At 44.5% G+C, this 25,832-nt stretch overlaps 2 protein-coding genes across 3 annotated transcripts in view; both read right to left on the bottom strand.

The window, feature by feature from the left end:
* vgll4b (vestigial-like family member 4b) overlaps nucleotides 1–1,786 on the bottom strand; it is a 192,360-nt gene extending 190,574 nt beyond the window's left edge. Inside the window, exon 1 of the mRNA XM_045705821.1 lies at nucleotides 1,527–1,786. The gene's annotated coding sequence lies outside the window, so the exon portion shown is untranslated. The remainder of the gene's footprint in view (nucleotides 1–1,526) is intronic.
* A 1,723-nt stretch (nucleotides 1,787–3,509) lies between these two features.
* Nucleotides 3,510–24,400, bottom strand: tamm41 (TAM41 mitochondrial translocator assembly and maintenance homolog). Of its 2 annotated transcripts, none has more exons than XM_045705819.1 (8): nucleotides 23,976–24,400; nucleotides 22,412–22,594; nucleotides 16,983–17,075; nucleotides 10,324–10,474; nucleotides 8,847–8,992; nucleotides 7,943–8,108; nucleotides 5,541–5,603; nucleotides 3,510–5,429 (listed from the first exon to the last, which is right to left on the bottom strand). In XM_045705819.1, the coding sequence occupies exons 1-8, from the start codon at nucleotides 24,111–24,113 to the stop codon at nucleotides 5,353–5,355; spliced, it is 1,017 nt and encodes a 338-aa protein (XP_045561775.1). In that variant the 5' UTR covers nucleotides 24,114–24,400; the 3' UTR covers nucleotides 3,510–5,352. The 2 variants fall into 2 exon arrangements, with proteins under 2 accessions (XP_045561775.1, XP_045561776.1); XM_045705820.1 differs by having other exon boundaries at nucleotides 8,880–8,992.
* Nucleotides 24,401–25,832: the final 1,432 nt, after the last annotated feature.

Raw genomic sequence — 25,832 nt, 5'->3', positions numbered from 1 at the left:
CTGGAATAGAAGTCTGCTCCCCCAGTAGATCTATTACTGGTCTGGAATAGAAGTCTGCTCCCCCAGTAGATCTATTACTGGTCTGGAATAGAAGTCTGCTCCCCCAGTAGATCTATTACTGGTCTGGAATAGAAGTCTGCTCCCCCAGTAGATCTATTACTGGTCTGGAATAGAAGTCTGCTCCCCCAGTAGATCTATTACTGGTCTGGAATAGAAGTCTGCTCCCCCAGTAGATCTATTACTGGTCTGGAATAGAAGTCTGCTCCCCCAGTAGATCTATTACTGGTCTGGAATAGAAGTGTGCTCCCCCAGTAGATCTATTACTGGTCTGGAATAGAAGTCTGCTCCCCCAGTAGATCTATTACTGGTCTGGAATAGAAGTCTGCTCCCCCAGTAGATCTATTACTGGTCTGGAATAGAAGTCTGCTCCCCCAGTAGATCTATTACTGGTCTGGAATAGAAGTCTGCTCCCCCAGTAGATCTATTGCTGGTCTGGTTGGACACCGCTGGTTTGTCGTTATTGTTCACCTGAAATGATGCTTTAGTAATAATAACAACCTACTTGTTTACTACTCATTTATCTATTGTTGTTTACACTATGTTCAATGTTTACATACGAGTTAGCTCGTGTACATTTTGGGAGTGATGAAGTGTTGATTCTTTAAACTTGTTTTAAATTGTTATTAAACTAATATTCAAAATGAACTAGTGTCTATGTTGATTCATCACATATCACCATCCTGCAATAAATAGGGGAGATAAGTGATCATTTTATGTGTTGGCGGTTTAGTCTAACTGCACATCTTTAACAGTACAATCCTGTCCTGCCCTGAGTGGATTTGTTGAGCTCTTCTCCAACACCATACCTCCATGATGAGCCTGTCCTGCACACTGCTACTTCCTAGATTAATATTTTACTATAAAATGCCTTTGATAAATGTTTTAGGTTAAAATAATTTGTCTTAGACGTTTTTTCAAACAAGCTTTTTGTCGTCTGAGGTCCGTGCCTATACCGTGAGTCTCCGGTCCTCCTGATTTTGTTGGCGTCACCAGCCTCCACTGTAATGCTCTAACACGCACTAGTCCCGTCGGCTTCTCTCGCTTCCCACACTCAACATTCCGAAGATACCTTTCCTGGATTCGTTTTTTCTTCTTCAGGAAAACCACTTTCATATAGTCTACACTATCTGACATTTCTCTCTCATGAGATTTTCAACGTTACAACTTTATCCCATTTCCCATGTAACTAGGGATAGTTAACACAGGAGTGTACATAAAACGTGTACGACTTATTATGACACGGTTTCTTCAAATTCCAACGTTATTTTGCCTACTAATACTCAGAAATGATGTTACTGATCGTCTCCCAATCATTAAATCATTATTCACACTTCATTTTCCCCCTCTACTTTCAGTTTTAAAACAATGTCATTGATGAATTGTCACGCAACAAGCATGCATTGAAGGTTAGTAAAGTGTCTGAGCATCGACCCAGTGTTCCAGCAGCCTAGTTACAGGGTACATACCACCTTCCTTACAGCGCCACTTTGGGATCTTCCCAGTTATATTCGCGCCGATAATAACGCTAACAATCCTGGCTCAGTCTCAATCCACAGCAGAAGAACAAGAAAAAAGCAACGGACCAATTTAATTGTTTGGTGTCCGAGGTGAGTTGAAAAACAATGGCTAAGCGGTCCGACAAAAAAACTTAGGAAGTTCGGTGTAAAAACGAAAAGGGGGAAGAATGTTTGGAATGATAGAATTCTCTTCCTAGCAGGTGGTGAAAGTGGACAGCGCTCATTGGTCGAGCTCTATGAAATAATATCGGCATAAATTATGATAATGACATTGCGTCACATCCTTTGCAGGTACAAGACAAGGAAGTGGTGTTACCCGAGGGACGAACTGATGAGGTGGGAGGGAAGATGGCGGAAGTGGATGCCGAGTTCGAATCGAGTAGCGCGTCGAGAAATAATTGGTGAAGATGAATGTTCTGAATGGACAACAGTAATATCAAAACCTGGAACAAAAACGGAAATTGGCTGAAATTGGAGGGGAGGATATGTGTGCGTGTGATAATGAATCGCTTGTTGTTGGGATGCGTGTGGAAACCTGTTTGAGTATTCAGTTGAATGGAGGAAGATAAGAAAATCTGGTGGTCCTGTTTTATTTTTGTATTTTTTATAAAGAGCAAATAGCTACGCATGTGAAGCTTGGTTATGTAAGCTACGCTGTAAGAGCTTTCTTCCCAATGTAAGAATTGTAAAGGATTTGACCATGTTTCAAGTGTGTGTGTGTGTGTGTGTGTGTGTGTGTGTGTGTGCGCGCGCAGACGAACCGAGTACACTGAAGAACGGTGTGTAGAAGGACGACAGTGTTGTAATTGTGGTGGGGATCATGATACCGAGTTCCTGGAGTGCCCTGTAAGGGTGAAGGAGATTGAGGTCAATGGAATCTCCTATGCGGAGGCGATTAAAAGAATTGAGAAAACAAGTGATGATATTGGACGCACCACAGCCTGTAGTAAATGTATGCTGCCACACAAAACATACCCTGTGTGTTAAGGATTATTGCCACAGTTAATCTGTACAGCACAAGTCTCAAATAAGTCTAAGAAACTGGATATTATTGTGGCTGAGGCAGAAAAGATTTTGGCACTTATTGATTTTATATCTTAAGACTTGCAAGGGGTACTGGAAGACCTGCCCTCCCAAGTTCCCCTTGAGCCAGTGTAGGGATCAGTTCTGTTTTGTTTTATTTTTTTAACAGAAGTTGGTAGATTTTTTGGGGGGGGGTGAATCCTGTTTCCATCCCGCGTAGGATGCGGGGATGCACATTAAATGTGATCGTCAATATATACTCTAAGAAATCATGTGCCCTAACAGGCCCAGAGCAAAGCCCATTTTAATGTAATAAACTAACTAGGCTTAACTCTGTATTTCAATAGCGTTGTCCATGTGCTTCTAGAATAACAATTCCTTTCACATGTCTAGTGATTCAGCAGATAAGGGAAACAAACCATTTTATTTAGCACTAGCTCTCTCTAGTCACACGCACACACATGATCCAAATCATAAAACACAAGAACATAGAAAAAGACTGCTTGGTTGTTTAGCAACAAACACGCGCAACTATGGAGCAAAACAAGATGGGGTTGGCTTTGATTGGCTACAACATCTAAACTATATTTTATCTTTAATGTTTATTGAAAACATACATTTGCGCAATGAGCACTTGTCTCAAATACATCATTCCAGTTGTTGGTTAGCAAGCTACTGTGAATTTTAACCATATTAGCATAGACGTGACAATCAAAAGATAAAAAACAAGCCACCCATGACTCCCCACATGGCAGCTTCTTGTCATTGTCGCTAGCTCTTTGACCGTTCAGAATCACAACACACTGCATTCTGCCCCATTGTTTTCGTTGTCAGCTAACCCGTCTATAATGTGGAAAAAACGTTTGAGTTAAGTACAGTGGGGGTTGGAGAGACAATGACACTGAGAAGCAAGGTGATAACACTTTAATCCATTCTCATAAAAACTGCCATTTTACAAAGATATAAGTGACATACTGTTTCTTTCATTCTCTTTTCAAGTGCACTAAAAAGTCACTTACACCCTACATCATTGTGGGTGACACACAATGTACCATGGTGTTATCCAGGGGAGTATTCAGTCTGCCAAACAAAACATTTTAGTTTGGTGAGAGTTTCTATTAGACAAATTCAGGTAGGTCCCTCCTTGTGCCTGGTTTTCGATGTTGGTTTCAATTATTTTTGTTTCGACATGAAATGCATTATGGGTTGACACAGAATAAAACATAAGTCCCATGACGGTACTGTCCATTACTGCTCATCTCTTAACCGTCATTTATTCACATTACTTTAATAAAGTATTTCTGCTGTTTTAGGTCTATATGATAACTTTATTATTTGAATTCCAAGTCATCTCATCGCTATAGAGCTGCTGTCTATGCTGTCTGACAAAAATCTGTATTTTAGTAGTTCTTCAAAGTAAATATGGCTGTTATGACTGCTGAATACCAACTACCACTCACTTGGAACATGTATTTTCAGGTAGAGATACCTCACAAAGCAGCTGCTCTCAATCACCGTGTTCTTCTGTCTCTTCATGTCTGCACCACACAGACCAGACAAGTAGGCGTGCAATGGATTATGGTCATTGTACACTGAAGAAAAATATAAAAACGCAACATATAAAAAAAAAAAAAAAAAAAGTGTTGGTCCCATGTTTCTTGAGCTGAAGTAAAATATCCCTGAAATGCACAAAAAGCTTATTTCTCTCAAATTTCGTGCACAAATTTGTTAGTGATGCAGTGTTAGTAATGCATCCACCTGACAGGTGTGGCATATCAAGAAACTGATTAAACAGCACGATCATTACACTGGTGCACCTTTTGCTGGAGACAAAAGGCCACTTTAAAAATGTGCAGTTTTGTCACAACACAATGCCACAGATGTCAAGTTGAGGGAGCGCGCTGATTGCAAGAATGTTCACCGGAGCTGTTTCCATAGAATTGAATGTTAATTCGTCTACCATAAGCCGCCTCCAACAAAATTTCTCTTAATCCGCTCAGCACTCCCGGTTTTGTTCTGTTTGACGAAACATCTGCAACTAAAAAGTTTGGTTTGGCGGAATGAATACACGCCAGGTAATGGCCGATTAAAACTGGCAACAGACCCTATAGACATGTAGATTAATACACCCCAGGTAATGGCCGATTAAAACTGGCAACAGACCCTATAGACATGTAGATTAAGACGGGTGCAGGGAAACAGGGCTTCATTTTAAAAGGACCTCTTTGTGTAACTGGGTTGTATTCAGTTAGGTGAAACATTCACAACGCTGCAGATACAAATGTAACAATTCCCTATTGTGCATGACAGAGTATCGTATATATGTTGTAAACAACACATTTCAAATCTAAAACTTTCTGTGATGCTGCATCTTCTTGAACAATGACCCCCCCAAGGGGAACAGGTTGGTATTTCAGTTCATCCAGGCAGAAAGGGACTGTACAGTATATAACCATTTATAAACTGGGTGGTTCGAGCCCTGAATGCTGATTGCCGTGGTATATCAGACCGTATACCACGGGTATGACAAAACATGTATTTTTACTGCTCTAATTACATCGGTAACCAGTTATATTTAAGCAATAAGGCACCTCGGGAGTTTGATATATGGCCAATATACCACGGCTAAGGGCTGTGTCCAGGCACTCCGCGTTGCGTCGTTCGTACGTACGTAAGAACAGCCCTTAGCCGTGGTATATTGGCCATATACCACACCCCCTCAGGCCTTATTGCTTAAATATAACTGGGAGGATCAGGGTGTCTTCATTCTCCAGCCCTTCCACATCTTCTGGAGCTTCTTGGTGCTATAGGACAGCGACTTCAGCAGCCCTGTATGAGGAGAACACAGTCAGGTAAACCTGTACATCTGCACTGTGTGTTGATATCCTCAATGAATTAAATATATAATAGAGGCAAACTAATCTTTTTTTTTTTTTTTACCAGCCGTGGCGATTCCTTTGGCAGTCTGAGTTATGCTTGAAGACTTCACTATTGACGATATCCCTGTAGAAAAGAAACAGAAGGAAAGAGATGAGTGGCTCAATGATCATACATACATACATACATACATACATACATACATACATACATACATACATACATACATACATACATACATACATACCATTACTGGTAGTGGGCACTGTTTTGAAGCCACCGCACCCTCCATCTTGGTACTCCCTTTACCGTTTTGAAAGCATGCATTTATTAAAAGTAAACATTGACCCACTTTGAATGTTATATTGTTTTTGTGCATCTCTGAGCGGATGTTCCATCGATTCCCTGGGTCATTTCATGTGTATCGGAGCTATTGCAGTTCAAGCAGGCAGAAATTAGTCCGGTATGACGTAGCGTCGCAATAAACCTCAAGAGAGCTGACCGGAGTGAAAGAGTATCCTCACATTGATATCAATGCAGAACTGACAGAAAGATAGTCTATTGAATCTCAAGTCAATAGGAAGTTTATAGGAATACGACTTTTAGATCGCGAAAAACGTCTATCATACATGTCAGATTTAATACCGGCCGATGTCACAAACGCGGGAGGTTGTCTTCTCTCGAATGAGCCATTGATCATAGCCAGCTAGCTAGCCAGCCAGCCCATAGAGAGCGCATTGCATTGTGAGTTTTTGTAGTCGACTTGAGCCGAAACAGATTTTCACAACGATTTCCACCTTACTATAATGACAAAATGAAACATTTGTTCACAAAAAAAAAAATACTGTTCTCACCTATTAGTGTTATGTGACACTAAATTAGAGGAACGAGTGGATTTCTCCTTTAATGTCTATATTCATTTATTACACGTTTATTCACCTTCCACGTTTACACACCTTAATGCATACTTTTAAATTATATTATGCGCGCTAAACAATTCTTTTTTTTTTTTTCAATCTAAACTTTTTTTGTTGTTGAAATTACTCATGTTATTGGACCCGCTTCAAAGCCTCTCCATGGCCAATACATAGCATCAGCAATCCAGGGTTTATATACACAGTTGAAGTTGGAAGTTTACATACACCTTAGCCAAATATATTTAAACTTAGTTTTTCACAATTCCTGACATTTAATCCTAGTAAAAAGGATTAACACGCTTTTTCAGTTCTGCCCACAAATTTTCTATAGGATTGAGGTCAGGGCTTTGTGATGGCCACTCCAATACCTTGACTTTGTTGTCCTTAAGGCATTTAGCCACAACTTTGGAAGTATGCTTGGGGTCATTGTCCATTTGGAAGACCCATTTGCGATTAAGCTTTAACATCCTGACTGATGTCTTGAGATGTTGCTTCAATATATCCACATCATTTCCCTGCCTCATGATGCCATCTATTTTGTGAAGTGCACCAGTCCCTCCTGCAGAAGAGCACCCCCACAACAGGATGCTGTCACCCCCGTGCTTCACGGTTGGGATGGTGTTCTTCAGCTTGCAAGCCTCCCCCTTTTTCCTCCAAACATAACGATGGTCATTATGGCCAAACAGTTCTACTTTTGTTTCATCAGACCAGAGGACATTTCTCCAAAAAGTACCATCTTTGTCCCCATGTGCAGTTGCAAACCGTAGTCTGGCTTTTTTTATGGCGGTTTTGGAGCAGTGGCTTCTTCCTTGCTGAGTGGCCTTTCAGGTTATATCGATATAGGACTCGTGTTACTGTGGATATAGATACTTTTGTACCCGTTTCCTGCAGCATCTTCATAAGGTCCTTTGCTGTTGTTCTGGGATTGATTTGCACTTTTCGCACCAAAGTACATTCATCTCTAGGAGACGTGGTCCCATGGTGTTTATACTTGCGTACTATTGTTTGTACAGATGAGCGTGGTACCTTCAGTGTGGGGGTCTACAATTTATTTTCTGCGGTCTTGGCTGATTTCTTTTGATTTTCCCATGATGTCAAGCAAAGAGCCACTGAGTTTGAAGGTAGGCCTTGAAATACATCCACAGGTACACACACCTCCAATTGACTCAAATGATGTCAATTAGCCTATCAGAAGCTTCTAAAGCCATGACATCATTTTCTGGAATTTTCCAAGCTGTTTAAAGGCACAGTCAACTTAGTGTATGTAAACTTCTGACCCACTGGAAGTGTGATACAGTGAATTATAAGTGAAATAATCTGTCTGTTAACAATTGTTGGAAAAATTGCTTGTGTCATGCACAAAGTAGATGTCCTAACAGACTTGCCGAAACTATAGTTTGTTAACAAAAAAATTTGTGGAGTGGTTGAAAAATTAGATTTAATGACTCCATGTCAGATCGATTCACCCCTTGTTTCATCGCCTTGCCCAGGATTCGAACCGGCAACCTTTAGCTACAGGTCCACCTCCTTGGCCGCTGGACTACATACCTTGCTGCACCACAGAACCACAGTCTGGGTCCTGAGCCACCTGTAGTAGTATCTCCTCCACGTCCCGGTTCTTCCCTGGCGGGTCCACCAGTCGTGTGATCCTCTGCTGCAGTGTCCTGGGGAGGGCCATCAGCTGGACAAACTGACCCTCTGGACTCTTATCCACCTGGAAGATTTACACGCAGCATATTACACACCTAGAACACAAACACACGTTAGGGGTCCCGGGGAGGGGCGTCAGCTGGACAAACTGACCCTCTGGACTTTCCCCTGGGATTTAGGGGTCCCGGGGAGGGGCGTCAGCTGGCTGCTCTCTCCCTGGAAGACCGTTAGGGGTCCCGGGAGGGGCGTCAGCTGGTTAGGGGTCCCGGGAGGGGCGTCAGCTGGTTAGGGGTCCCGGGGAGGGGCGTCAGCTGGTTAGGGGTCCCGGGGAGGGGCGTCAGCTGGTTAGGGGTCCCGGGGAGGGGCGTCAGCTGGTTAGGGGTCCCGGGGAGGGGCGTCAGCTAGTTAGGGGTCCCGGGGAGGGGCGTCAGCTGGTTAGGGGTCCCGGGGAGGGGCGTCAGCTGGTTAGGGGTCCCGGGGAGGGGCGTCAGCTGGTTAGGGGTCCCGGGGAGGGGCGTCAGCTGGTTAGGGGTCCCGGGGAGGGGCGTCAGCTAGACAAACTGACCCTCCAGACTTATTCAACTACAACACACCTCCAGGAGGGTATCTCTCCAGGAACAGGGTTGGAGTTAAAACCTCCAGGAGGGTATCTCTCCAGGAACAGTGTTAGAGAGCCCTGATATAGAATGTATTCACACAATTGTGATGGAGGCCAGACCTGTCTTTCTCACCTCCTGCCTCCCCTGCTGAGGCTTGTGCACACACACACACACACACACACACACACACACACACAACTCACCTCCAGTTTCCCCTGTTGCGGCTTGTACACCACCTGTGGACACTCTTGCAGAATATTGTTGTACAGGATGCGGAAGTGTTGGACGTTTTCCTTGACAATGTTAGCCACCTTGGAACGGTCTTCTCCAATCACCATCCTAAAATCCCCTTTGGGGGGGGGGGACAACAAACAGATTCACAACCAACCAGCAGATCAGTAGACTAATAACCAATATTCTCTACCCTTCTCACCGTGTGAGCTGCGTTTTCACTCCCTGTCATGGATTTAAAAGCATATGATTGGTGTAAGCGTTGCGAAGGAAGTTTCCACCATTTTTAAATGCATATAAATTAATTATTCAAGGGTGGTGAATTGGGATGCAACACGGGTCTAGAATTAAAGCGTTTGCATACTACATTTACATTTTAGTCATTTAGCAGACGCTCTTATCCAGAGCGACTTACAGTAGTGAATGCATACATTTCATACATTTATTATTATATATTTTTTTTGTACTGGCCCCCCGTGGGAATCGAACCCACAAGCCCTGGCGTTGCAAACACCATGCTCTACCAACTGAGCCACAGGGAAGACTAGCTTGGGTTTGGTCCTAGTAGAACTCGGTTAGGTGACACAAACGTCTGTGCCTCGCTTAGTCCCTTAAAAAGAAATTTCCTTAGAAAACCAGAAAAAAATATGACTCTTTGTCCCTTTTCATACGCCGTACAACAACATAGCCATAACATTTCCTCAAAATAGTCAGAATTAAATCAAAGATCAACATTAATTACATTATTTCTTGTTTTATGTTTTTGCTGAGGTCTTAGTTGCGCAATTTTACATCTAACTAAGATGTTAGCGGAGTCAATCACCACCTTCCGGAGACACCTGAAACCCCACCTCTTTAAGGAATACCTAGGATAGGATAAAGTAATCCTTAACCCCCCCCTCTTAAAAGATTTAGATGCACTATTGTAAAGTGTTTTCCACTGATATCATAAGGTGAATGCACCATTTTGTAAGTCGCTCGGATAAGAGCTCTCTAAATACTTTTTGTTGGTGCAGTATTTCTCAAGTGAAAAAATGTACATGAAAACTTGTAGTCTCTCGTTGAATGACAAAAAACCCCCACTTAATTAAAGAATCCTTACTGTTGACCAATCACTGAAGAAGGGGAGTAGACTTCAGCTACCAAACTTTCAGCTTGCCTCAATAAAAACTAATTGTGTGCTCAAACAGCTGGGAAAAAAACCCTGCCCGAACACTAAAACTAACAAAAACTTAACAACATTTTGACTGGGAAGCAGACGGTAAGCTTTAGTAATGTTAGACTAGTCAACAGCTTAGGGAGAAAGAGGTAAAAACATTGACTTTGCAGATAGCAGCTACTTTAAAAGTGTTTTTTACTTTCAGTGATAGGTGTTTGTTTACTTTTTTTAAAATGAAGTAATGGTAAGCTGCCCTGAATAATTCAAATGTGACTAAAACGTCTAGTCACCAGCGTAGGAGAGCCCAGCAATCTGCAGGAACAGGTCCTCTTCAGAGAAGCTCTCAGGCAGCATGAGGAAGGAGGCAGTCACAGCGCTCTTCAGGTTCCCCACCAACGCAGCACGCAGCTTCCCGTTCTCACCCTGCACTAGGATCTTCACCTACACAACAATAACATAGTCCGCTTCCTGTTCCCACCCTGCACTAGGATCTTCACCTACACAATAACATAGTCAGCTTCCTGTCCTCACCCTGCACTAGGATCTTCACCTACACAATAACATAGTCAGCTTCCTGTTCTCACCCTGCACTAGGATCTTCACCTACACAACATAGTCAGCTTCCTGTTCCCACCCTGCACTAGGATCTACACCTACACAATAACATAGTCAGCTTCCTGTTCCCACCCTGCACTAGGATCTTCACCTACACAACAATAACATAGTCAGCTTCCTGTTCCCACCCTGCACTAGGATCTTCACCTACACAATAACATAGTCAGCTTCCTGTTCCCACCCTGCACTAGGATCTTCACCTACACAATAACATAGTCAGCTTCCTGTTCCCACCCTGCACTAGGATCTTCACCTACACAATAACATAGTCAGCTTCCTGTTCCCACCCTGCACTAGGATCTTCACCTACACAATAACATAGTCCGCTTCCTGTTCCCACCCTGCACTAGGATCTTCACCTACACAACAACATAGTCAGCTTCCTGTTCCCACCCTGCACTAGGATCTTCACCTACACAATAACATAGTCAGCTTCCTGTTCCCACCCTGCACTAGGATCTACACCTACACAATAACATAGTCAGCTTCCTGTTCCCACCCTGCACTAGGATCTTCACCTACACAATAACATAGTCAGCTTCCTGTTCTCACCCTGCACTAGGATCTTCACCTACACAATAACATAGTCAGCTTCCTGTTCCCACCCTGCACTAGGATCTTCACCTACACAACAATAACATAGTCAGCTTCCTGTTCCCACCCTGCACTAGGATCTTCACCTACACAACAATAACATAGTCAGCTTCCTGTTCCCACCCTGCACTAGGATCTTCACCTACACAATAACATAGTCAGCTTCCTGTTCTCACCCTGCACTAGGATCTTCACCTACACAATAACATAGTCAGCTTCCTGTTCCCACCCTGCACTAGGATCTTCACCTACATAACAATAACATAGTCAGCTTCCTGTTCTCACCCTGCACTAGGATCTTCACCTACACAATAACATAGTCAGCTTCCTGTTCCCACCCTGCACTAGGATCTTCACCTACACAACAATAACATAGTCAGCTTCCTGTTCCCACCCTGCACTAGGATCTTCACCTACACAATAACATAGTCAGCTTCCTGTTCTCACCCTGCACTAGGATCTTCACCTACACAACAATAACATAGTCAGCTTCCTGTTCCCACCCTGCACTAGGATCTTCACCTACACAATAACATAGTCAGCTTCCTGTTCTCACCCTGCACTAGGATCTTCACCTACACAATAACAGTCAGCTTCCTGTTCTCACCCTGCACTAGGATCTTCACCTACACAATAACATAGTCAGCTTCCTGTTCTCACCCTGCACTAGGATCTTCACCTACACAATAACATAGTCAGCTTCCTGTTCCCACCCTGCACTAGGATCTTCACCTACACAATAACATAGTCAGCTTCCTGTTCCCACCCTGCACTAGGATCTTCACCTACACAATAACATAGTCAGCTTCCTGTTCTCACCCTGCACTAGGATCTTCACCTACACAATAACAGTCAGCTTCCTGTTCCCACCCTGCACTAGGATCTTCACCTACACAATAACAGTCAGCTTCCTGTTCCCACCCTGCACTAGGATCTTCACCTACACAACAACATAGTCAGCTTCCTGTTCTCACCCTGCACTAGGATCTTCACCTACACAATAACATAGTCAGCTTCCTGTTCCCACCCTGCACTAGGATCTTCACCTACACAACAACATAGTCAGCTTCCTGTTCCCACCCTGCACTAGGATCTTCACCTACACAACAATAACATAGTCAGCTTCCTGTTCTCACCCTGCACTAGGATCTTCACCTACACAATAACATAGTCAGCTTCCTGTTCCCACCCTGCACTAGGATCTTCACCTACACAATAACATAGTCAGCTTCCTGTTCCCACCCTGCACTAGGATCTTCACCTACACAATAACATAGTCAGCTTCCTGTTCCCACCCTGCACTAGGATCTACACCTACACAACAATAACATAGTCAGCTTCCTGTTCCCACCCTGCACTAGGATCTACACCTACACAATAACATAGTCAGCTTCCTGTTCTCACCCTGCACTAGGTTCTACACCTACACAATAACATAGTCAGCTTCCTGTCCTCACCCTGCACTAGGATCTTCACCTACACAATAACATAGTCAGCTTCCTGTTCCCACCCTGCACTAGGATCTTCACCTACACAATAACATAGTCAGCTTCCTGTTCTCACCCTGCACTAGGATCTTCACCTACACAATAACATAGTCAGCTTCCTGTTCCCACCCTGCACTAGGATCTTCACCTACACAACATAGTCAGCTTCCTGTTCCCACCCTGCACTAGGATCTTCACCTACATAACAATAACATAGTCCGCTTCCTGTTCTCACCCTGCACTAGGATCTTCACCTACACAATAACATAGTCAGCTTCCTGTTCCCACCCTGCACTAGGATCTTCACCTACACAATAACATAGTCAGCTTCCTGTTCTCACCCTGCACTAGGATCTTCACCTACACAACAATAACATAGTCAGCTTCCTGTTCCCACCCTGCACTAGGATCTTCACCTACACAATAACATAGTCAGCTTCCTGTTCTCACCCTGCACTAGGATCTTCACCTACACAATAACATAGTCAGCTTCCTGTTCCCACCCTGCACTAGGATCTTCACCTACACAACAATAACATAGTCAGCTTCCTGTTCTCACCCTGCACTAGGATCTTCACCTACACAACAACATAGTCAGCTTCCTGTTCCCACCCTGCACTAGGATCTTCACCTACACAATAACATAGTCAGCTTCCTGTTCCCACCCTGCACTAGGATCTTCACCTACACAATAACATAGTCAGCTTCCTGTTCCCACCCTGCACTAGGATCTTCACCTACACAACAACATAGTCAGCTTCCTGTTCCCACCCTGCACTAGGATCTTCACCTACACAATAACATAGTCAGCTTCCTGTTCCCACCCTGCACTAGGATCTTCACCTACACAACAATAACATAGTCAGCTTCCTGTTCCCACCCTGCACTAGGATCTTCACCTACACAATAACATAGTCAGCTTCCTGTTCTCACCCTGCACTAGGATCTTCACCTACACAACAATAACATAGTCAGCTTCCTGTTCCCACCCTGCACTAGGATCTTCACCTACACAACAACATAGTCAGCTTCCTGTTCCCACCCTGCACTAGGATCTTCACCTACACAATAACATAGTCAGCTTCCTGTTCTCACCCTGCACTAGGATCTTCAACTACACAACAATAACATAGTCAGCTTCCTGTTCCCACCCTGCACTAGGATCTTCACCTACACAACAATAACATAGTCAGCTTCCTGTTCCCACCCTGCACTAGGATCTACACCTACACAATAACATAGTCAGCTTCCTGTTCTCACCCTGCACTAGGATCTTCACCTACACAATAACATAGTCAGCTTCCTGTTCCCACCCTGCACTAGGATCTACACCTACACAATAACATAGTCAGCTTCCTGTTCCCACCCTGCACTAGGATCTACACCTACACAATAACATAGTCAGCTTCCTGTTCCCACCCTGCACTAGGATCTTCACCTACACAATAACATAGTCAGCTTCCTGTTCCCACCCTGCACTAGGATCTTCACCTACACAATAACATAGTCAGCTTCCTGTTCCCACCCTGCACTAGGATCTTCACCTACACAATAACATAGTCAGCTTCCTGTTCCCACCCTGCACTAGGATCTTCACCTACACAATAACATAGTCAGCTTCCTGTTCCCACCCTGCACTAGGATCTTCACCTACACAATAACATAGTCAGCTTCCTGTTCTCACCCTGCACTAGGATCTACACCTACACAATAACATAGTCAGCTTCCTGTTCCCACCCTGCACTAGGATCTTCACCTACACAATAACATAGTCAGCTTCCTGTTCCCACCCTGCACTAGGATCTTCACCTACACAATAACATAGTCAGCTTCCTGTTCCCACCCTGCACTAGGATCTTCACCTACACAATAACATAGTCAGCTTCCTGTTCTCACCCTGCACTAGGATCTTCACCTACACAACAATAACATAGTCAGCTTCCTGTTCTCACCCTGCACTAGGATCTTCACCTACACAACAACATAGTCAGCTTCCTGTTCCCACCCTGCACTAGGATCTTCACCTACACAATAACATAGTCAGCTTCCTGTTCTCACCCTGCACTAGGATCTTCACCTACACAATAACATAGTCAGCTTCCTGTTCTCACCCTGCACTAGGATCTTCACCTACACAATAACATAGTCAGCTTCCTGTTCCCACCCTGCACTAGGATCTTCACCTACACAATAACATAGTCAGCTTCCTGTTCCCACCCTGCACTAGGATCTTCACCTACACAACAATAACATAGTCAGCTTCCTGTTCTCACCCTGCACTAGGATCTTCACCTACACAACAATAACATAGTCAGCTTCCTGTTCTCACCCTGCACTAGGATCTTCACCTACACAATAACATAGTCAGCTTCCTGTTCCCACCCTGCACTAGGATCTTCACCTACACAACAATAACATAGTCAGCTTCCTGTTCCCACCCTGCACTAGGATCTTCACCTACACAATAACATAGTCAGCTTCCTGTTCTCACCCTGCACTAGGATCTACACCTACACAATAACATAGTCAGCTTCCTGTTCCCACCCTGCACTAGGATCTTCACCTACACAATAACATAGTCAGCTTCCTGTTCCCACCCTGCACTAGGATCTTCACCTACACAATAACATAGTCAGCTTCCTGTTCTCACCCTGCACTAGGATCTACACCTACACAATAACATAGTCAGCTTCCTGTTCCCACCCTGCACTAGGATCTACACCTACACAATAACATAGTCAGCTTCCTGTTCTCACCCTGCACTAGGATCTTCACCTACACAATAACATAGTCAGCTTCCTGTTCCCACCCTGCACTAGGATCTTCACCTACACAACAATAACATAGTCAGCTTCCTGTTCCCACCCTGCACTAGGATCTACACCTACACAACAATAACATAGTCAGCTTCCTGTTCTCACCCTGCACTAGGATCTACACCTACACAACAATAACATAGTCAGCTTCCTGTTCCCACCCTGCACTAGGATCTACACCTACACAATAACATAGTCAGCTTCCTGTTCTCACCCTGCACTAGGATCTTCACCTACACAATAACATAGTCCGCTTCCTGTTCCCACCCTGCACTAGGATCTTCACCTACACAACAATAACATAGTCAGCTTCCTGTTCCCACCCTGCACTAGGATCTTCACCTACACAATAACATAGTCAGCTTCCTGTTCCCACCCTGCACTAGGATCTTCACCTACATAACAATAACATAGTCAGCTTCCTGTTCCCACCCTGCACTAGGATCTTCACCTACACAAATAACATAGTCAGCTTCCTGTTCCCACCCTGCACTAGGATCTTCACCTACACAATAACATAGTCAGCTTCCTGTTCCCACCCTGCACTAGGATCTTCACCTACACAACAATAACATAGTCAGCTTCCTGTTCCCACCCTGCACTAGGATCTTCACCTACACAACAACATAGTCAGCTTCCTGTTCCCACCCTGCACTAGGATCTTCACCTACACAACAACATAGTCAGCTTCCTGTTCTCACCCTGCACTAGGATCTTCACCTACACAACAATAACATAGTCAGCTTCCTGTTCCCACCCTGCACTAGGATCTTCACCTACACAATAACATAGTCAGCTTCCTGTTCCCACCCTGCACTAGGATCTTCACCTACACAACAACATAGTCAGCTTCCTGTTCCCACCCTGCACTAGGATCTTCACCTACATAACAATAACATAGTCAGCTTCCTGTTCCCACCCTGCACTAGGATCTTCACCTACACAACAATAACATAGTCAGCTTCCTGTTCCCACCCTGCACTAGGATCTTCACCTACACAACAACATAGTCAGCTTCCTGTTCTCACCCTGCACTAGGATCTTCACCTACACAACAACATAGTCAGCTTCCTGTTCCCACCCTGCACTAGGATCTTCACCTACACAATAACATAGTCAGCTTCCTGTTCCCACCCTGCACTAGGATCTTCACCTACATAACAATAACATAGTCAGCTTCCTGTTCCCACCCTGCACTAGGATCTTCACCTACACAACAATCATAGTCAGCTTCCTGTTCTCACCCTGCACTAGGATCTTCACCTACACAACAGCAGTCAGGTACCAAAACCATGGTACACGACTGAATTGTAACTAACCCTATAGTTCCATCACATGGTTTTATCTGTGATTACATGACTAACATCATGGTTATGTACATGCTCAACAACCTCTGCTCTACGTACACTCACCTCTGCTACAGGGACTAACACTTACCGGTTTGTGCAGTCTGCCAGCAATATACAGGGTCTTCCAGTGGAGCAGGTCATCAATCAGAGAGTCAGTACTGATCACACCATACTTAATTATCTGTCGAGAGAGAGAGAAAGACCTTTAGGTTATAGAGACGAGCCAGATTAAAACAAGATGTTGGATAGGTGCAGTGAAATGTGTTGTTTTACAGGGTCTACCATAGTAGTACGGCGCCCCTGGAGCAAATTAGGTTTAAGTGCCCTGCTCAAGGACACATCGACATTTTTTCATTTATTTTTTAACTAAGTTCTCTACAAGTTCACTTGTTTTTCTATAATTGTAGAAACCTCATCCCCAGACTATTGCACACAGCGCATATAAACCTGGGACATCAACCGCTAAACTGGCCTGAGAGGGACTGACCTACTGAGTAAAGGATTTGTCATCATTTAATTTCAGCCAATCGGTTCCCTTGGCAGCATCTCCCCATGAATCTCAGCCTGTTACCTAGCAACAACACTTCACCCTCAAATTGTCAGAATAAGTCAACATAATATCTCAAGAAATCTGGCTATTCATTCAATGTTTTGCTGAGGAGGTCTTAGATAGATGTAAAAATGTAGTGGTTGAAGGAGAGGTATTTCTGACGTTTGATAATGTACACCAACACTCCATTATCTCTCTAAGCCAGAGCCAGCCACTTCATAATAAAGAGAAGCTAACCAGCTTGTGCAACACTAAATACAAAGGATCCTTCAATAAAGAAAAAAGGTAGCTAGCTAACTACTGTAGTAACATTATTTTAATCACACAAACCAGGCTTCCATCCAACCTTTTTACGCCAGTAGAATAAATGTCGGATAAAAAGTGTCACGACGGGCAACCTTCCAAATGTCGACAAAAAACGAAATACGATGAACTTGGTGGGATCTTTTTGTGTTGGTAAAATGAATGATGAGAGAAACGGCGGTGGAAACACCTTTATATATCGATCTAATAAACATGATATGGAAGTAATGTTGGGAGTCAGGCGATGATATGGTGCGGCACTAGGACTCAGGAAACCAAGCAGTTTATTAGGCTACAGATGAAATAAGTTCTGATGATCTTCACAGGGTGGTGAAAGTGCAAGGTGATGAGCTTGATGCTCCTTTATCAATAAATATCCAGGGTCTTATTCTGGTGACTTGATGATCGAGGCTTGGCTACCGTTTGACAACCAAAAAAAAAAAAGTCTCTCTTTGGTCCAGATTGTCGTCATGCAGGCGATACCCGTCCTGTATCTGAGATTCTCATGGGCCCAGAGAGAGAGAGAGAGAGAACATGCCAAGGCCACACTGGACACAGTCGCTAAATAACGCAGAACTTTGTGACAAAACCCATCAGTAGGGTTGAAAATGCAATGTTAAACCCATTTAACTTGTTTGTTTTTTTATTCGAAACAATGGGTATATTTAACCGCAGAAGTTATATTTATGTGCACTACCTCACGCACAACATTTTAGCCGCAACAAGTCAATTTGATAAGAACACATTTATGGTGGGAAAATGTGCATATTGTTCTGCAGATTTTAGAGCAGTTGCATGAAAACAGTGATGGCATCTGTTGGTAAATGTTAATTACTGCAACTCCAGTGTTTTTACCGGTGTGCTTGAAATACCCGGACGTATTGATAATGTACTGAACAAGACTGATGTGAGTAACCAACGCCTCTGTCTCCTCATTTAACATTCAAACAAATTGGATGGAAACTGAACAAGTTATGAAGCAGCAACTGCCTGTTGTGCCTCGTGTCAGTGCAGTATGGACTCAGCTCAGCTGCTGAACTTAGAGGTGCCCAAGACACGTGGGGGGGGGAGATGATTGGTTGGTAGTTTAGGACGATTAAGCCAATGCCTATCGCGCCGGAAGTTTCTCACATCTTTCTTATTGGTTAACAAATGCCAAGTTTGACCCACTGGTCCACCAGACTCTCCGTGCATTTGGGTGGAAGTGAGTCCGGGAACAAGATACATATTGCAGTGACCCACCATGGGAGTCAAACTCATTCCATGGAGGGCTTAGTGTCTGCTGATTTTTGTTCTTTTACTTTCAATTGAGACCTAGACAACCAGGTGAGGGGTCCTTACTGAGACCTAGACAACCAGGTGAGGGGAGTTCCTTACTGAGACCTAGACAACCAGGTGAGGGGTCCTTACTGAGACCTAGACAACCAGGTGAGGAGAGTTCCTTACTGAGACCTAGACAACCAGGTGAGGAGAGTTCCTTACTGAGACCTAGACAACCAGGTGAGGGTCAGTGTGCTTAATTCATCAAACAAGTAGAAGGGAGGAGCGAACACCTGCAGACTCTCGGCCCTGCAGACTCTCGGCCCTGCGTGGAATGAGATTGGCACGTGGTACCTGCAGACATGCTCCATTAGCATCGACGGGGCCGTAGTGGAGAGGGTTGAGAGTTTCACGTTAATTGGTGTCCACATCAACAAAATATCATGGTCCAAACACACCAAGACAGTCGTGAAGAGGGCATGACAACACTTTTTCTCCCTCAGGAGACTGAAATGATTAGGCATGGGTCCCTATTTCCTCAAAAAGTTCTACAGCTGCACCATCGAGAGCATCCTGACCGGTTGCATCACTGCCTGGTATGGCAACTGCTTGGCATCTGACCACAAGGCGCTACAGAGGGTAGTGTGAACGGTGACTGGCTGCATCACTGCCTGGTATGGCAATAGCACCACCCTCGATCGCATGGTGCGGACAGCGGGTGGTGCGGACAGCCCAGTATATCACTGGGGCCAAGCTTCCGGCCATCCAGGACCTATATCCAATTTGTAAGTCGCTCTGGATAAGAGCGTCTGCTAAATGACTTAAATGTAAATGTAAATATACAAGGCGGTGTCAGAGGAAAGCCCCAAATATTGTCAGACTCCAGTCTGCTACCGCACGGCAAGCGGTAACGGAGTGTAAATTCCAGGACCAAAAGGCTCCTTAACAGCTTCTACCTCCAAGCCATCAGGCTGCTGAACAGCTTCTACCCCCAAGCCATCAGGCTGCTGAACAGCTTCTACCCCCAAGCCATCAGGCTGCTGAACAGCTTCTACCCCCAAGCCATCAGGCTGCTGAACAGCTTCTACCCCCAAGCCATCAGGCTGCTGAACAGCTTCTACCCCCAAGCCATCAGGCTGCTGAACAGCTTCTACCCCCAAGCCATCAGACTGCTGAACAGCTTCTATCCCCAAGCCATCAGGCTGCTGAACAGCTTCTACCCCCAAGCCATCAGGCTGCTGAACAGCTTCTACCCCCAAGCCATCAGGCTGCTGAACAGCTTCTACCCCCAAGCCATCAGGCTGCTGAACAGCTTCTACCCCCAAGCCATCAGACTGCTGAACAGCTTCTACCCCCAAGCCATCAGACTGCTGAACAGCTTCTACCCCCAAGCCATCAGACTGCTGAACAGCTTCTACCCCCAAGCCATCAGACTGCTGAACAGCTTCTACCCCCAAGCCATCAGACTGCTGAACAGCTTCTACCCCCAAGCCATAAGACTGCTGAACAGCTTCTACCCCCAAGCCATCAGACTGCTGAACAGCTTCTACCCCCAAGCCATCAGACTGCTGAACAGCTTCTACCCCCAAGCCATCAGACTGCTGAACAGCTTCTACCCCCAAGCCATCAGACTGCTGAACAGCTTCTACCGCCAAGCCATCAGACTGCTGAACAGCTTCTACCGCCAAGCCATCAGACTGCTGAACAGCTTCTACCTCCAAGCCATCAGACTGCTGAACAGCTTCTACCGCCAAGCCATCAGACTGCTGAACAGCTTCTACCCCCAAGCCATCAGACTGCTGAACAATTAATCAAATGGCTACCTTTGTTTTTACACTGCTGCTACTCACTGTTTATTGTCTACGCAGTCACTTTACAAATGACCTAAACTAACCTGTACCTCCGTACTGACTCTGTACCGATACCGCCTGTATTTAGCCTCGTTGTTATTTTATTGTGTCACTTTATTACATTTTTTACTTTAGTTTATTTTGTAAATATTTTCTTAACTCCATTTCTTGAACTGCATTGTGGGTTAAGGGCTTGTGAAGTAAGCAATACCCGGTAATGTCTACACCTGTTTTATTCGGCACATGTGACAAATACAATTTGATTTGTTGTCCAGTAGTGTCAAGAGTTAAATGTCCTAAGCTCAGGGAAATGCCATTCTTGCAAACTCAAAACCCAACAATGCAGATATGTATTGTGGTAAGGTGACTATATACAGGGTCAGTACCATATGAACAATGTACAGGGATACTGGAGTGATGGAGGTAGATATGTATAGGGGACAGGGATACTGGAGTGATGGAGGTAGATATGTATAGGGGACAGGGATACTGGAGTGATGGAGGTAGATATGTATAGGGGACAGGGATACTGGAGTGATGGAGGTAGATATGTATAGGGGACAGGGATACTGGAGTGATGGAGGTAGATATGTATAGGGGACAGGGATACTGGAGTGATGGAGGTAGATATGTATAGGGGACAGGGATACTGGAGTGATGGAGGTAGATATGTATAGGGGACAGGGATACTGGAGTGATGAAGGTAGATATGTATAGGGGACAGCGATACTGGAGTGATGGAGGTAGATATGTATAGGGGACAGGGATACTGGAGTGATGGAGGTAGATATGTATAGGGGACAGGGATACTGGAGTGATGAAGGTAGATATGTATAGGGGGACAGGGATACTGGAGTGATGAAGGTAGATATGTATAGGGGACAGGGATACTGGAGTGATGGAGGTAGATATGTATAGGGGACAGGGATACTGGAGTGATGGAGGTAGATATTTACATTTACGTGATTTAGCAGACGCTCTTATCCAGAGCGACTTATGTATAGGGGTAAGGTGACTAGGGAACAGGATATAAGATAAACAGAGTAGCAGCTGCTTGTATGTGAGTGAGTGTGTATAGTCAGTATGGGTGCGTGATCAGATGATGGAGTGAGCGCGTAGGGCCCTGTGGGCGTGTAGGGCCCTGTGGGCGTGTAGGGCCCTGTGGGCGCGTAGGGCCCTGTGGGCGCGTAGGGCCCTGTGGGCGTGTAGGGCCCTGTGAAGTACTGGGCTGTCCGCACCACCCGATCGAGGGTGGTGCCATTGCCATACCAGGCAGTGACGCAGCCAGTCAAAATGCTCTCAATGGTGCAGCTGAGGATTTAAGGGCCCAAACTTTTCCAACCTCCTGAGGAGGAACACGTACTGTCGCTCCTTCTTCACGACTGTGGCGCGTGTATGTTTGGACCATTTTTAAAAGTGATTTGAACACAGAGGAACTTGAAGCTCTCGACCTGCTCCACTGCAGCCTCGTCGATGTGGATGGGGGCCGTGCTCCACGATCAGCTCCTTGGTCTAACTGACGTTGAGGGAATACCTTAAAACATACACGCTTACCCTTCCATCCACAGGTACTAAGGTGTTGTAGTACACCCCAGCTCCATGTTCATCCTGTATCCAGCTGATCTTCCTCGGACCCAGGAACTTTAACACAGAGTAGTGCTTTCTGTTCTGCATCAGGTTCATGGTATGCCAGGTGACTGGATCGTCTACAGCGAACACAAAATCCAGCATGTTTTTCTGGGAGGGGGAAAAGAGATTATCTTGTCAGTTACATTCATTGATCAATGTCATGTTACACATTGTTGTATTTCAACAACCGCTGTATTGATATCTACACTACCTGACCAGAAGTATGTGGACACCTGCTCCCAAAATCATGGGCATTAATATGGAGTTGGTCCCCCTCTTTGCTGCTATAACAGCCTCCACTCTTCTGGGATGGCTTTCCACTAGATGTTGGAACATTGCTGCCGGGACTTGCTTCCATTCAGCCACAAGAGCATTAGTGAGGTCGGGCCCTGATGTTGGGCGATTAGGCCTGGCTCGCAGTCGGCATTCCAATTCATACCAAAGCTGTTCGATGGGGTTGAGGTCAGGGCTCTGTTCAGGCCAGTCAAGTTCTTCCACACCGATCTCAACAAACCATTTCTGTATGGGCCTTGCTTTTAGCGTGGGGGAATTGTCATGCTGAAACAGGAAAGGGCCTTCCCCAAACTTTTGCCACAAAGTTGGAGGCACAGAACCATCTAGAATGTGATTGTGTGCTGTGGCGTTGATTACCCTTCACTGGAACTAAGGGGCCCAAACCATGAAAAACAGCCCCAGACCATTACTATTCCTCCTCCGCCAAACTTTACAGTTGGCACTATGCATCGGGGCAGGTAGCATTCTATTGGGGCAGGTAGCAATCTCCTGGCATCTGCCAAACCCAGATTCGTCCGTCGGACTCCAGTATGGTGAAGAGTGATTCATCACGCCAGAGAACGCGTTTCCACTGCTCCAGAGTCCAATGGCGGCGAGCTTAACGCCACTCCAGCCGACGCTTGGCATTGTGGATGGTGATCTTAGCCTTGTAGCGAGTGTTGCAACTGAGGAAAGACGTGTTTTTCTTTTACACACTACGCGGCTGAGCAGTTGTCGCTCCTAGACGCTGCCATTTCACAATAACAGCACTCTAGCAGTGCAGAAATTGGACTTGTTTGTTAAAGGTGGCATCCTATGACAGTCCCACATTGAAAGTCACAGAGCTCTTCAGTACGGGCCATTCTACTGCCAATGTTTGTCTATGGAGATTACACGGCGGTGTGCTGGATTTTATACACCTGTCAGTAACGAGTGTGGCTGAAATAGCCGTATCCACTAATTTGAAGAGGTGTCCACATACTTTTGTGTGTATATATATACACACACACACACAACACACTATTATAAAAATATAATAGTGTATTTCTGCGCTCTTGCTAGTCGTGCATGTTGTCCTTTTACAAAGTTTGGCATGACAGACGGTTCCATAACTTGGCAAGAGAGCACCCAGGCTTCCTAGCCTACTGCCGAAGTCCGTATCATTTCGTCTAATGACATACTTATACTAAATAAAATATTATGTCTCATGACTTACCCCCATTTGACCTTGGCTAGTTCCATTTTGTTTGAATACTCCAGATCCATAGGCAAATGCGAGGCTGATGTCTTGAGGGAACTGTGACAGTACTCTTCGGTAGAGCACGCTAGTGTTCTGCAAAGCCGGAAGAGTCATGATTTCAAGGCGCTTTTCAGATAAATGGACCTACGACAAGTCTGAGAATGACATTTCAGCTAACTTATCTAACCGGCCATGCAAAGTATATTCACCGGCTCTGCTATTTCTTATCTAATAATTACAAACACGACAAAAGTGAAGCAGCAAACGGTCACATAAGGCTACGCAATAGCATGGCACAGGATTTGTCTTTGACCATGGTTCCTGACTTTAATACATTGCTAGATGTGCCAATATTAGCACCACTGTTGTTGTTTTACAGATCAGCGTCTCGTCAGCAACACTAAGAAAGTACCTCCGGGTCACGGACTTTCAAGAAACGCTCTAAATAAAAGTCCCCCACACGTAATTGTAGAAAAGTGTCAAATACCTGAATTTATTCATGATGTGAAAAATAATTATCTAAACATTAACATGAATTAGTCATATGTGTTCATATTTAAGTGACATTTGGGTTTTAAAACATGTTCCAAGGTCAAATAAATGCCCCGATGCTAATCACTGTGAATGAAATAGGTGCCACAGTAAAAGTATTGTAGGGAATACTCAGTAGGGTCTGTGTAGAATGGATATATGGTGCCATTTCATGGGGTGCTGAATAATACAGAGTATTGCTTGCCTTTTACTCCACCCAATTCATTGGGCACAATGTGAATCATAGTATATGGAATACAGGAGTAGGCAGGGATAGTAAGGTGGTGAGGAAGGAGGTGGTGAAGAAGGAGGTGGTGAAGAAGGAGGTGGTGAAGAAGGAGGTGATGAGGAAGGAGGTGGTGAGGAAGGAGGTGGTGAAGAAGGAGGTGGTGAAGAAGGAGGTGATGAAGAAGGAGGTGATGAGGAAGGAGGTGGTGAAGAAGGAGGTGATGAGGAAGGAGGTGGTGAGGAAGGAGCTGGTGAGGAAGGAGTAGTAGGAGTTGACTGTGTCTGTTGACTGGAAGGAGTGACGTTGTTGTCTGTGGTGACAGAGTTAACTGTGGAGTTGAAAAATGAACAGGCTCAGGAGATCTCATATTTTGTTCAATGAGATAATATCAGTCAGTTACCTTTATGAATTATGAAGCCTTTTAGTGCTTTTTTCATAACATTAATTCTTCAAAATTCACAAAAAGTGACGTTAGCTGATGAAGATTATCTCATAGAACAAAAAGTATAAGATCTCCCAAGCCTGTGTTAACCACAGACCATAATATCGGTGTTTATCCAAAAACGGCATTCATTTCCAGGCTTTGTCCAACGAACCACGGAGGAATTGGTGCCTATTATTATTTCTCTATACATCTCAAGAAAACTGGAAACAAATTAAAACCGGGATAAGATCTGTAAGAAACAGGAAACCCTTTTAAGCGTAGCACCGGTCATGTACATAACAGACAATTACATTAAAAACATATCCATTTCTCAATGTGCACCACCTTATAATATTATTTATCTTATATAAAGTCGAAAAATCTAAACTGAATAAAATGATGTATTTATAATTGTGTAACATAATTGTAACATTATGCACTATGACTATGAAAAGCTACAACATTTTTGGGGGGGATTTCGTTTTGTAAATATACCGTTTAACCGCACACTTTTATTTTGAAGGCAAAATCAGAAGGAAAAAAATGGAAGTCTTAATGCTGCTGCCGTGACACTAATGTTTAAGGTTCAAATGTTTCATATCAACAGTGCAGGACCTGTCCATGTGTTCACTGCCACGTGTGGCCCGGG

Source organism: Salmo salar, chromosome ssa22 (assembly GCF_905237065.1).
Source record: "Salmo salar chromosome ssa22, Ssal_v3.1, whole genome shotgun sequence".
Classification (NCBI taxonomy): Eukaryota; Metazoa; Chordata; class Actinopteri; order Salmoniformes; family Salmonidae; genus Salmo; species Salmo salar.
The sequence above is the reverse complement of the archived record's forward strand: the minus strand, read 5'-3'. Positions and strand labels throughout refer to the sequence as shown.

Bases quoted from the DNA above. Each gene is read 5' to 3' on its own strand.
- tamm41 (XM_045705819.1), bottom strand. From the start codon at position 24,113: ATGACTCTTCCGGCTTTGCAGAACACTAGCGTGCTCTACCGAAGAGTA. The intron at 17,076-22,411 runs GTAAGCGTGTAT...CTCTCTCGACAG, and splicing joins TAGTACCTGTGGATGGAAGG to ATAATTAAGTATGGTGTGAT. The intron at 8,109-8,846 runs GTGAGTTGTGTG...TAAATCTTCCAG, and splicing joins CGCAACAGGGGAAACTGGAG to GTGGATAAGAGTCCAGAGGG.